Source organism: Cynocephalus volans, chromosome 14 (assembly GCF_027409185.1).
Source record: "Cynocephalus volans isolate mCynVol1 chromosome 14, mCynVol1.pri, whole genome shotgun sequence".
Lineage (NCBI taxonomy): Eukaryota > Metazoa > Chordata > Mammalia > Dermoptera > Cynocephalidae > Cynocephalus > Cynocephalus volans.
In genome coordinates this window covers 10,005,763-10,018,223 of record NC_084473.1, presented here as the reverse complement: position 1 = coordinate 10,018,223, position 12,461 = coordinate 10,005,763, and the positions used below count along the sequence as shown (strand labels likewise).

General features: G+C 38.1%; 1 protein-coding gene across 3 annotated transcripts in view; it reads right to left on the bottom strand.

The window, feature by feature from the left end:
- TAF1B (TATA-box binding protein associated factor, RNA polymerase I subunit B) overlaps positions 1-12,461 on the bottom strand; it is an 85,856-nt gene that overhangs the window by 45,983 nt on the left and 27,412 nt on the right. For all 3 annotated transcript variants that reach the window (XM_063078444.1, XM_063078443.1, XM_063078445.1), the window contains one exon: positions 7,106-7,205. In XM_063078444.1, coding sequence (XP_062934514.1) covers positions 7,106-7,205 — 100 coding nt within the window. The remainder of the gene's footprint in view (positions 1-7,105; positions 7,206-12,461) is intronic.

The window sequence follows — 12,461 nt, the reverse complement described above, 5'->3', positions numbered from 1 at the left end:
CTGTAATAATTAGAAACAAACTTATCCACTTCCAAGATGAAATGGTGGAACAGACATTGGGTGTACATTCCCATTCCAAAAGGGAGGAATAGATCAGAAGAAAGGAGAAACAGGCTCTAAACAAGTCCAAAACCCAGCAACACAGACATTAAATCTTAAAACTGCATGATAATCTGTTTTGACTCCAAGTCCTGCATCCTGGGCACAGTGGGGGATTTGAGCCCCCAAAGCATCAGGCAGCCTGTTCTCATGGGTCTGCTGGGAGTAGCCCACTGGGATTCACTGCTGCCTGTAGCTTTCTCAGGTGGGTGCTGCACATTACCTAAGCCCCTCCAGTTCTGGGCTCCTGGTGGTGGCCCTGCTCTCTTGGCTCTACTAGACATTGCCCTGGTGTGGGATCTCTGTTGGGGCTCTGACTGCACATTTCTGCTCAGCATTACTTTAGTAGATGCCCTCCGCAGTGGCTCCACCCCTGTGGGAGGTCTCTGCTGAGACCCCAGGCCTTTCCACACATCCTTTGAAATCTGAGTGGAGGCTGCCACACCTCTACCACTCTTACATTCTGCTGGCCTGCAGATTTAACAGTATGTGGACACTGCCAAGGCTTCCAGCTTGTGTTCTCCAGGGCTGAGGCACAAACCACAGTCGGGGCTGCTTGCGGCAAGGCTGCTTCAGCCAGAGAGGCTGAGATGCAGGGAACAGAGTCCTGAGGCTGTGCAGGGCAGTGGGGCTTTGGGTCTGTCCCCCAGAACAATTCAGTCCTCCCAGGCCTCAGGGCCTGTGATGGAAGGAGTGCCACTGGAGACTTGTGAAATGCCTTCAGCGACTTTCTCCCATTGTCTTGGCTATTAGCACCAGCTAACTCATAGCCATGGTAATGTCTTTAGCAACTAGTCCTTCCCCAGGGCCCTTGGATTCTTCTCCTGAAAATGCTCTCTGCTTCTCTATGACATGGCCAGCCTTCAAATTTTCCAAATCTTTATACTCTGCTTCCCTTTTAATTATAAATTCTGGCTTTATGTCATGCCTTTACTGCCACAGCTGAGCACAGACTGTTACAAGTAGCCATGCAACTATCTGAATGCTTTGCTGTTTAGAAATTTCTTCTGCCAAATATTCTGGTTCAAAACCCTTAAGTCCTAACTTCCACAAAGTTCTAGGGCATAGACACAATGCAGCCAAGTTCCTTGCTATGGTGTAGCAAGGGTGATTTTTGTCCAATTCCCAATAAGTTCCTCATTTCTATCGGAGACCTCATCAGCATGGCCTTTACTGTCCACATTTCTATCAGAATTTTGGTCACAATCATTTAACTGTAAGATGTTCTAAACCTTCCCTTGTCTTTTTTCTTCTGAATCTTCCAAACTTCTCTAACCTTCCACTCAATTCCAAAGCTGCTTCCACATTTTCAGGTATCTGTATAGCAACACCCCACTCCTGGTACCAATTTTCTGTATTAGTCCATTTTTGTGTTACTATATCAGAATACCTGAGACTAGTTAATTCATAAAGAAAAGAGATTTATTTGGCTCATGATTCTGTGACAGCTGCAGCTGGCATGGGCCTCAGGCTGCTTCTAATCATGGCAGCCAGTGGGTGCAGGGAAATCACAGTGCGAGAGGGAAAGAGTGAGAGCATGAGGATGAGAAAGAGTGAGAAGTGAGAAAGCAAGAGAGCGAGAGAGAGCTAGAGAGAGAGAGCAAGAGGGAGAGTGAGTAACAAAGAGTGAGTGAGTTAGAGCAAGAGAGCAAGACAGAGAGAGCAACAGTGAGAGAGTGAGGAGAGTGAGAAGAGAGAGAGCGAGAGAGTGAGCAAGAGCTAGAGAAAGCAAAAGCAATGGAGAGAGTGAGAAAGAGAGAGGAGGTGCCAGGGTCCTTTAAACAACCAGCTCTCACGGGAACTGATAAGAGCAAGAATTCACTTACTAACAACCCTTGACCCAGGCATTAATCTGTTCATGAGGGATCCACTCCCATGACCCAAACACCTCCCATTACTGCCACACTGGGGATCAGATTTCAACATGGGCTTTGTGGGGACAACATATACAAACTTTATCACCAAGCATGTAAACTCAGCTTAGGAAGCAATCAACATCCTTTGCAAGAACCTGAATATATAGTAACCAAAATTATAAAATACCACAATGAGAAGCAAGATACATTATCCCTTCTCATATACACGGACTTCCTGAAACCTACTTTGAGAAAACCTAAAAATCGACACATTCAAAGGTTAATAGAATTTTTAAATAAAAACTTTATTTTCCAGAAATGATACTTTTTTTTCTTCAAGCAGCTTGATTACTCTCTTAAACCCCACCTTAGGGGAAAAGTTTTTCCATCCTAGGGCCTGGAAGGGAGCCTATTACCATTTGAATACGTACTATATGCCTGTATTTTGAATATATTATCTCAAATAATTCTCATGAAAATCCTAATGAAGGACAGGTTTATTTATTCTCAAATCATATTTCTTTTTAGGCCTATTTCCATATTGGAAAAATAAGTGGACTAAAAATAAGTGGACTAAATTCCCCTCTAGCTTTAAATTCCATGTTTATATATAAAAGATTCTGGTATCTATTCCTGAGAAGCTTACAATTTGGTTAGGGAGTTAAAGACAGCAAAATAATTATTTCAGGCACTAAGCAAAATGTACAAATACCTTAACCAAGCAAAAATTATCACCATAACTTGAGTGGTGAATGGTTCTGAGGAATCAGGTTAAAACCCAGTCAGTTAGGATGTAAGATACAGATTATGCTGGACATTAAGGGAGAGAAGGAGATAGAAAGGAGGGGGAGAGGGTGAGGGGAGGAGAAGGAGAGAGAAGGAAGAAAGAGAGACAATTTCTTATTAGCCAAGACCAAATTGCTAATTAATGCAAAAATGATAACTTAGTTCCATTTGTTCCTCTAGGAAAACTGAACAAATTGAAAGACAAAGACACACACCCAGGATTCGGGAACCAAATGTCTTTTTCTTTTAGCAGAACATATAAAGGAGGTTCACATGACTAGATTAACAGTTTTTCAGCTGCTAAATATAAAATTACTAAGTGAAACAAGTCAGGCACAGAAAGAGAAATACCACATGTTCTCACTTATTAGTGGGAGCTAAAAATTAATATATAAATTCACACACACACACACACACACACACACACACACACACACACAAAACCGGGGGGGGGGAGAAGATATAACAACCACAATTACTTGAAGTTGATACGACAAGCAAACAGAAAGGACATTGTTGGGGGGGAGGGGGGGAGGGAGAAGGGAGGGAGGTTTTGGTGATGGGGAGCAGTAATCAGCCACAATGTATATCGACAAAATAAAATTTAAAAAAATAAAAATAAAAAAATAAATATAAAATTACTAATTAATGAATTATACAAATTTTCTACTCAATTATTTTTTTTTAAAACCCTTCCTACTATGTCACAGTTTCAGGTTACCTTTAGTATTGTCCAAGGCATGACGAGAAGTCTAGACTTTGCTTAGTGAGCATAGGATGCCATTAAAAAAGATGAAAAACCAACCAACCAACCTTGAGTCTGGGCTAGTTCTGAAACTAAGAATTTGTATTATTCTTTTCCCAGATGCAAATAAGGCTCCTGAGATGGTGAGGGTACCTTATCCTTCATTATTTTCTTCCCTGATTTTACCCAAGTTCAGCTATTCTACCACATCTCTAATAAATTAGCTGAGGTCTGGAGCACTGGCTGGAAGAACAGGAGGTGTCCTCTTTATCCCAAGTCTTTTACATCAATGATCTCAACCCTGCCCAAGGTGAGAAACAGACTAACTTGCTTTTTCGTAAAGAACCACACTTCAGAAAGGCCTAGCCGTACGGTGGAAACATGAAACAGTTCACCAGTCTTCACTACCAGTCTGGTCTGCCCTCCAGTTTGCTCTTCTATCCCCTGCCTTTTGGTTCTGGCTTCCATCTCTGCTTCATGGCCACCTCTTAGTTTAAGTAACCAGTTTGGAGTCCATTTTTAGCCTCAAGAGCCTACCCCCTACTTCCTGCCCAGCCCCTCACTCAGTTCTCATGGCTTGGTATGATCCCCCTTTTCTGTCTTTCCCAAAGAAGATCCCTCATTTTTGTCTTTTCCAAGCTATGGCCTGACTTGGCCATGCTGGACTACATTCAGAGTCAGAGTACAAGGCGAGTTTTCTAACCTCTTGTTGTGTCAGTTTCCTCATCTGTAAAACAGGGATAATAATAACAATATATACATAAATAACTGCATAGCACTGGCATGAGTAATAAATGAGTTTAAAGTATTCATAACTGGGCCTGGAGCATAATAGGCACTATCACTATTATTATTTCTCTGTTGCTTGTTCCAGGTCAAGAGGTGGCTGCAGCTACACTCTACATATCATTTCTCCTGGGTATGAAGCAAAATGGTGACTAAGGACAGCAGCATTGAGAAACCACCTCCAAAAGCTTGCTTTCTGCTCTCCAGATCTATTGGAAATGCTCTCACAAAAGTTCTGAGGGTGGAGCCACTTCTGGTTTAAAAATCTAGCGTTCTCTACAAATCACTCATCATGACCCACATTCTAAGTCAAAGCAAAATGCTGCTAATATTTAATAACCTGAGACATAAAATGTTACAGTATGTTACACATTTATCTGTATTTCCAACCATCCATTTCCTTCTGGCTCAAAGCTTCAAAATTAGTACTTTATAGAAGTATGGTGTTACAAATTCTTATATCTTTATTGAACCTATTCAAGGGTTTTGAAGAACTAGGATAATGAGAAGGGCAGAGTAGCAGGCAAACAGACCAAAAGATGATACAGTGAGTAAAAGGCCTAAAATACTGTAGTTCCAAGTCTGAGAATTCCAACTGTATAACCTTGGCAAATCATTCTATTTTTCCTAGGTGTTTACTCTTATGTAAAATCGAGATGATAGCTGAACTATATTTATCATGCAGGAATTTGGCAAGGATCACAGGAGACTGGCAAGGATCACAGGAGATCATAGATGTGAACGAACTTTGCAAATGTACACAGCACAAACAGGAGGTGGCATTGGTACAGAAAGAAAAACTGATTCTCGCATGAAAAACTATAAAGGATGTTGTATAAGCCTAAGTATAGAGCCACTAACGTTCCTCAATAAATAAGAGTTTGCATACTAGATGAAATCCTCGGGAAGGAATCACTGTAAGCCTGGCATCTCAAACCAGAACACTTACTGTGGGAAACATATGCCCAAAACTTAATTTTAAAAAGTTAAGTGATACAAGGAGATATAATGCTAAGAACGGTTGTAAAGATACTATTTTAAGTAGTAATATAATTGCTATAATTCATGGCTTATTTTGAATAGCAATGTGGTACGTTTTATTAGAAAGTGATTTAAACATGTAATTTAAAAGTAGTACTCTAATTCTTGATTACACTTTTCACCACAGTTTGAGGTCTCCAATTTCATAATGAATGTCAGTGGGACACTTAATCAAATCTTTACAGTCAGCTTTTCAGTAAAGCACCTGTTCACTAAAATCAAGACAACATATTTGAATACTCTATTCTCTTCATGTGCAAAAGTACATTTCATAAACAAAATTTATTTTATTAGCAACAAAGACATAGTCTGTCAGGACACATTCAAGCCAAATAATAATTTTAAATTCTTGAAATATAAAAAGAGTGGCTCAAACTTCAAAAATGGAAATAATTTAGTGAAGGATCTATGATGTCACCTTAACAGTTATGGCTGTCTCCATTTCTAGGGTCTCCCTATTACATTTCTGCCTGTCCACCAGCAGTACCACAATCTCAGACTAAGAGGGCTGTCCTATGGAAGTTTCTGTTTTTCCTGATAACATCCCCAGGCATGTGTTGTTTGCCTTCTCCTACAAATCAGGTCAGACCCTCCAGCAGTGAAGCTAAGGGGCTGTATTGCCACCCTGCCTGGCAGCACCATCCACTGACTGGGAGTAAAGAGGGGAAGGGATGAAAGCAGCCTTAGGTAAGAATGCCACAGACTCCCACTGTTCCTATCCAAAGCTCAGCAGTGTTTTATCCATAAATGCTTCTCAATTTGTTGTTTATCTTTGGTCAATTTCCAGAGACCTGAATTTTGGGGGTTTTTGGAGGGGGACATTTTTGACCAATTTTATATTTGTTTTGGGAGAGAAGGTTTATAGCCTCTTTATTCGGCCATCTCTGGAAGCTCCGCTCCCTCCTGATTGTAGTTTTTATCAGAGAATGAAAAGACACTGTGATGTAGAAGACAAAGCATGACTTTTACTTGGGGCCAAATCGAGGTTTCACAATTTGCAATTATATGACTGTAGGCAAGTTATTTAACCTTTCTGAGCTTCAATTTCACCATCTTATAAATTTTAGCTACCCTTATTAAGTTGTTACAAACACAACTCCATGTTAGGAACACCTAGCAGGCACTCAACAAATGACTCTTAAACTGCGATGTCAAGGTTGTGAAGGTCATGAAGGTCTATGAAAATGATTCCTCAAGTGGGCAAATGGATGAAAATATTTAATATTACTATTTAGCATACCGAAAACCTTTTGATGAAGAACAAAGGGGAAATAACCTTCAAGTACTATAAACAGTGATAAAAACTCATAATTAAAGGACAGAAGCCCTTCCATTAGAGACATCTGAAAACCGATCAAGAATAAAGTAACACAAGCGAAGGACTTAAAATAGTGCCTCTTGAAACAAAGTAATAACTTTCTTCTCTTTCCTCCAAAGAAACAGTGTATAAATAACAAGCAAAAACACATCTTTAAAAAAAAAGTGAAATTACCCAAAGGTCTCTATATAAAGCTTCTAAAATATAGTCTTAACAATATACTTATCTGCAAGGCACACACATCATGCTATAGTTACATTTTGAGGATAACCTAAATAATTAGAAGAAGCCACAAAAGGAAAATAAAAATAATAATTCTACTCACTAATTATGTTTCATATTTAGCTAGAATGAAAACTATATGACATTTTTAAAAATTACAACACCAAATAGTAAGTCAGGGAAGAAATATAAATCACTACACTACTCTTGTGTCTCATCAGTGACTATAAAGTAAAAAAGAAAATAACTTACCTCTATAGCAAAGATTCCTTTGTCACGCCCATATAATTTCATCTCTTCTGGAAAATGCTGAAAAGCATTTATGTAAGGAATATGGCCCTCTTCGACAAATCTATATTTTTAAAAAGAAAAAGTTTCAGGGCTATCTACTGACTTAGCAGAGTAAACTTTTCCTGAAAATCTCTTATTTCAAAGACAAGGTAAGAATCAGTTAAGCATAGTTTATCTTCCACATATTTTTAAAGAAGATAAATCTGATCATATTTACTGTTCTCTGTACCCATGTGTAGAACTATTTAGCCAATTATCTAATGATTCTCTTAAGGTTCTTTTTTTCTTTCAAATTGTTTTTCATTTGTGGGGAGGGGGTGGCTGGCCGGTACGGGAATCCGACTATGACGCTAGAATTATAAAGCTGTGTTCTAACCAACTGAGCCAACCGGCCAGCCCTCTCTGAAGTTTCTGACTAAATAGATTAAATATGTCTAAGAAGTATGTACCTTATCTCTCAGTTCACCTTCAGGCTTTCCAACATGGCATTCCTTCTATCCCTGGCTCCCCTACTGGGATTAGGTCACTTCTTCTGGGAGCCCATCCTTGATCTATCTGTCTTCTGTGATAGCATACCTCCCTTGTCTACCCTTCTGTCCCCAGTACCTATCACAGTGCCTGGTAGATGTTATTGCTGGAAGAACTATTAAGTGGAGGGGCCTTGCCTGTTTGCCCACCACTCCATGCCAATGTCCAATAGGAGATCAAATATTTTGAGTCAATTATTGAGTTCGAAGAAAACAGTACACAGTTCACATAAACAGACAAATATATTTATTTACAATTCATTCATTCACTGAACAGAAATCTGAGTACTATATACCCAGCACTACTCTAGGCTGCAGGGATACAGTAGTAAACAAAAGAGGAAAACATTCTTATTCTCCTGGAGTTTACATTCTAGTAAGAAGAGAAACACAATAAACAAAACAAATAAGTAAGATCTATAGTATGCTAGGTAGGGAAAAATGTTAAGAAGAAAAAGAAAGTAGAAAAGGAGAATAGAGAATGAGGAGAGGGGTTTCTGTAAACACCTCATATATGTACATACATAAAGATTCTTTTAAATAAGAAACTGTCAAGGAAAATAATATAAAGATAGGAATAAGTTAGCATAAAAATGCATCACTAAAGTCTTCGCTGTTGCTAGAGCTATGCCAACATTTGGCTTTTGGCTTTCTAGCAGTTGAAGGACAAAACTGACTCAACTTTAATTTCAAATTTAAAATGTGATTTCTTTAACTTTTAGTCTATTGAAAGGTGAAAATTAGATATTTTATGTAAAAATGGTTAAAGCCTCCCCTAGCTAGGTTTTCATTAGTTTCTTTGGTTTATATGAAAGTATTTGTGCATTGTAATCAGTATTCATATTATTTTGGAACTACATTTTTGGTTTAATATTATTTTATATACAGGATATAATATATGCCTGTCACTTTGAAAACTATCTAGTATTCCTTTACATTAATGTACTCAGAATTTATTTAGTCTTTACCCTCATGGGATAATATATGCCAGTACAATGTGGAGTGTTAGGAGTTCAGAGATGAATAAGAGATGAAGAGCTCCTCCCACCCCCACTCTAGCACATCAGACAGAGACTGCAGAGGACCCAATACAGGTGCCGCCACAAGTGCTGCCACAGAAACTCACTCGCTCAGTACTGCAGGAGCAGAGGAAGAAAAAAGACTGGCCCAGGGGAAGCAGAGATGTCTGCACAGAGCAGATCTTGGAGATCAATTTTTTTAAATTTAATTTATTTTTTTTTATTTCGAATACTCATGAGATACAAAGCTGACTGTCCCCCCTCCTAACCATGATGTGGGGGCCAGATTCATATTGGGGACATACCCATTACCAGAAATTGCTTTTGTGCCCTTTGTCCCCTTCCAATTATCCGCCAACCTCCCTCCCCCTCCCCCTCTCCCCTCAACTTCAATTTGTAGCCCTAGGAATGTTCCCTCGGTTGGATCATGGCACTACTGTGGTCTTTCTTTCCTGCCTTCCTTTCTCTATTAGCTCCCACATATGAGTGAGCACATGCAGTATTTATCCCTATGTGCTTTGCTTGTTTCACTCAACATAAGTTTCTCCAGGTTCATCCGTGTTGTTGCAAATGGGAGTATTTCATTCTTTTTCATGGCAGAGTAGTATTTCATAGTGTATATATACCACAGTTTCCTTATCCAATCATCTATTAATGGACATTTAGGTTGGTTCCATACCTTGGCTATTGTAAACAGAGCTGCAATAAACATGGGAGTGCATGTATCTCTTCGACATGATGATTTCCATTCCGCTGGATATATACCCAGAAGAGGGATTGCTGGATCATATGAAAGATCTATCTGCAGTTGTTTGAGAAACCTCCAAATTGTTTTCCAAAGTGGTTGTACTAATTTATATTCCCACCAACAGTGCAGTAGTGTTCCCTTCTCCCCACACCCTTGCCAGCATGTGTTATTCACTGTCTTTTTGATCATAGCCAGTCTAACTGGAGTGAGGCGCTATCTCAATGTGGTTTTAACTTGCATTTCCCTGATGACTAGTGATGTTGAGCATTTTTTCATGTATCTGTTGGACATTTTGTATGTCTTCCTTTGAAAAACGTCTATTCAGCTCCTTTGTCCATTTTTTAATTGGGTAACTTATTTTTTTTTTACTGTAAAATTGCTTGAGTTCTATGTATATTCTGGATATTAGTCCCTTATCGGATACATAGTTGGCTGATTGTTTCTTTTGCTGTGCGGAAACTTTTTAGTTTGATATAGTTCCATTTGTTTATTTTTTCTTTTGCTGCTTGTGCTTTTGGGCTCATGTTCATAAAGCCTGTGCCCTGACCTAACTGCTGAAGTGTTTCACCTATATTTTCCCTTAGTAATTTTACAGTTTCGGGTCTTATACCTATGTCTTCAATCCATTTTGAGTTGATTTTAGTGTATGGTGAGAGATGCATATCTAGTTTGATTCTTCTGCATATGGATATCCAGTTTTCCCAGCACCACTTGTTGAAGAGACAGTCTTTTCCCCAATGTAGATTTTTGTTGCCTTTGTCTAACATCAGATAGCTATAAGCTTGCAGAGTGATTTCTGAGTTCTCTATTCTACTCCACTGGTCTGAATGTCTATTTTTATACCAGTAACTTGCTGTTTTGGTTACAACAGCTTTGTAGTATAATTTGAAGTCAGGCAGAGTTATGCCGCTGGCTTTGTGTTTTTTTTTTTTTTTTTTTGCTCAGGATTGCTTTGGCTATTCGGGGTCTTTTGTTTTTCCATATAAAAGGTAATATTGTTTTTCCATTTCTGTGAAGAATGTCATTGGTATTTTGATGGGGATTGAATTGAATCTGTAGATTGCTTTGGGGCAGTATAATAGATATTTTCACAATGTTAATTCTTCCAATCCAAGAGCATGGAATATCTTTCCATCTTTTTGCGTCTTCTTTAATTTCTTTCAGAAGTGGTTTGTCATTCTCATTGTAGAGGTCTTTAACCTCCTTGGTTAAATTGATCCCTAGGTATCATATTTTTTTTGGTGACAATTGTAAATGGGCTTACTTTCTTTATTTCTCTTTCTGTTAATTCATTGAGTACATAAATGCTACTGATTTCTGGGCATTTATTTTGTATCCTGCAACATTACTGAAGTTATTAACTAGCTCTAGGAGTTTTTTGATAGAGTCTTTAGGTTTTTCTATATATAGTATCATGTCATCTGCAAATAGGGAAAGTTTGACTTTGTCTTCTCCAATCTGGATTCCCTTTATTTCTTTCTCTTGCCTGACTGCTCTAGCTAGTATCTCCAGTACTATGTTGAATAGAAGTGGTGAGAGTGGACATCCTTGTCTTGTCCCTGTCCTTAAGGGGAAGGCCTTCAATTTTTCCCCATTCAGAGTAATGGTGGTGGTGGGCTTGTCATAAATGGCTTTTATTGTGTTAAGATATTTTCCTTCTATACCTAATTTGTTGCAAGTCTTTATCATGAAGGAATGTTGAATTTTGTCAAATGCTTTTTCAGCATCTATTGAGAGAATCATATGTTCTTTGTCCTTGAGCTTGTTGATGTGATGTATCACATTTATTGACTTTTGTATGTTGAACCATCCTTGCATCTCTGGGATGAATCCCACTTGATCATAGTGTATAATTTTTTAAATATGTTGCTGTGCTCTAATTTCTAATATTTTGTTGAGGATTTTAACATCTAGGTTCATCAAGGATATCGGCCTGTAATTTTCTTTTTTTGTTGTGTCTTTATCTGGTTTTAGTATCAGAGTTATGTTGGCCTCATAAAATGAGTTTGGGAGAGTAGAGTCTCTTTCAATTGTTTGGAACAGTTTCATGAGAATTGGTATTAACTCCTCTTTAAAAGTTTGATAGAATTCAGCTGTAAAGCCATCTAGACTTGGGCTTTTTTTTGTTGGAAGATTGCTAATTACCGCTTCAATCTCCTTGCTTGTTATTGGTCTGTTCAGGTTTTCTATCTCTTCTTGGTTCAGTCTTGGTAATTTATATGTGTCTAGGAACTTATCCATATCTTCCAGATTTTCAAATTTGTAGTCATACAGTTATTTATAATAGTCTCTAATGATTCTTTGTATTTCTGTGGTGTCAGTTGTAATGTCACCCTTTTCATTTCTGATTTTTGTTATTTGGGTCTTCTTTTTTTTTTTTTTTTTTGTTAATCTAGCTAATGGTGTGTCTATTTTTTTTTATCTTCTCAAACAACCAACTTTTAGTTTTGTTAATCTTTTCTATTGTTTTTTGGGTCTCTATTTCATTTAGTTCTGCTCTGATCTTAATTATTTCTTTATGTCTACTGCCTTTAGGTTTGGATTGTTGTTGTTTTTCAAGTTCTTTGAGGTGTAGTGTTAGGTCGTTTATTTGGAGTCTCTCCATTTTTTTGATATAAGCATTTACTGCAATAAATTTCCCTCTTAGTACTGCTTTTGCAGTATCCCACAAGTTTTGGTATGATGTATCTTTATTTTCATTAGTTTCTAGAAATTTTTTGATTTCCTGTTTAATTTCTTCTTGGACTCATAGGTCATTCAGGAGCCTATTATTTATTTTCCATGTATATGTATATCTTCCAGTGATTTGCTTATTGTTTATCTCCAGCTTTAGTCCACTGTGGTCTGAAAAGATGGTTGGAATGACCTCAATTTTTTAAAATTTGCTGAGACTAGATCTGTGACCTAATATGTGGTCTATCCTGGAGAATGTACCATGAGCTGATGAGAAGAAGTGTATGCTTTAGCTGTTGGGTGAAATGTTCTGTATATATCTGCCAAGTCCAGTTGGTCTAGGGTGTAGA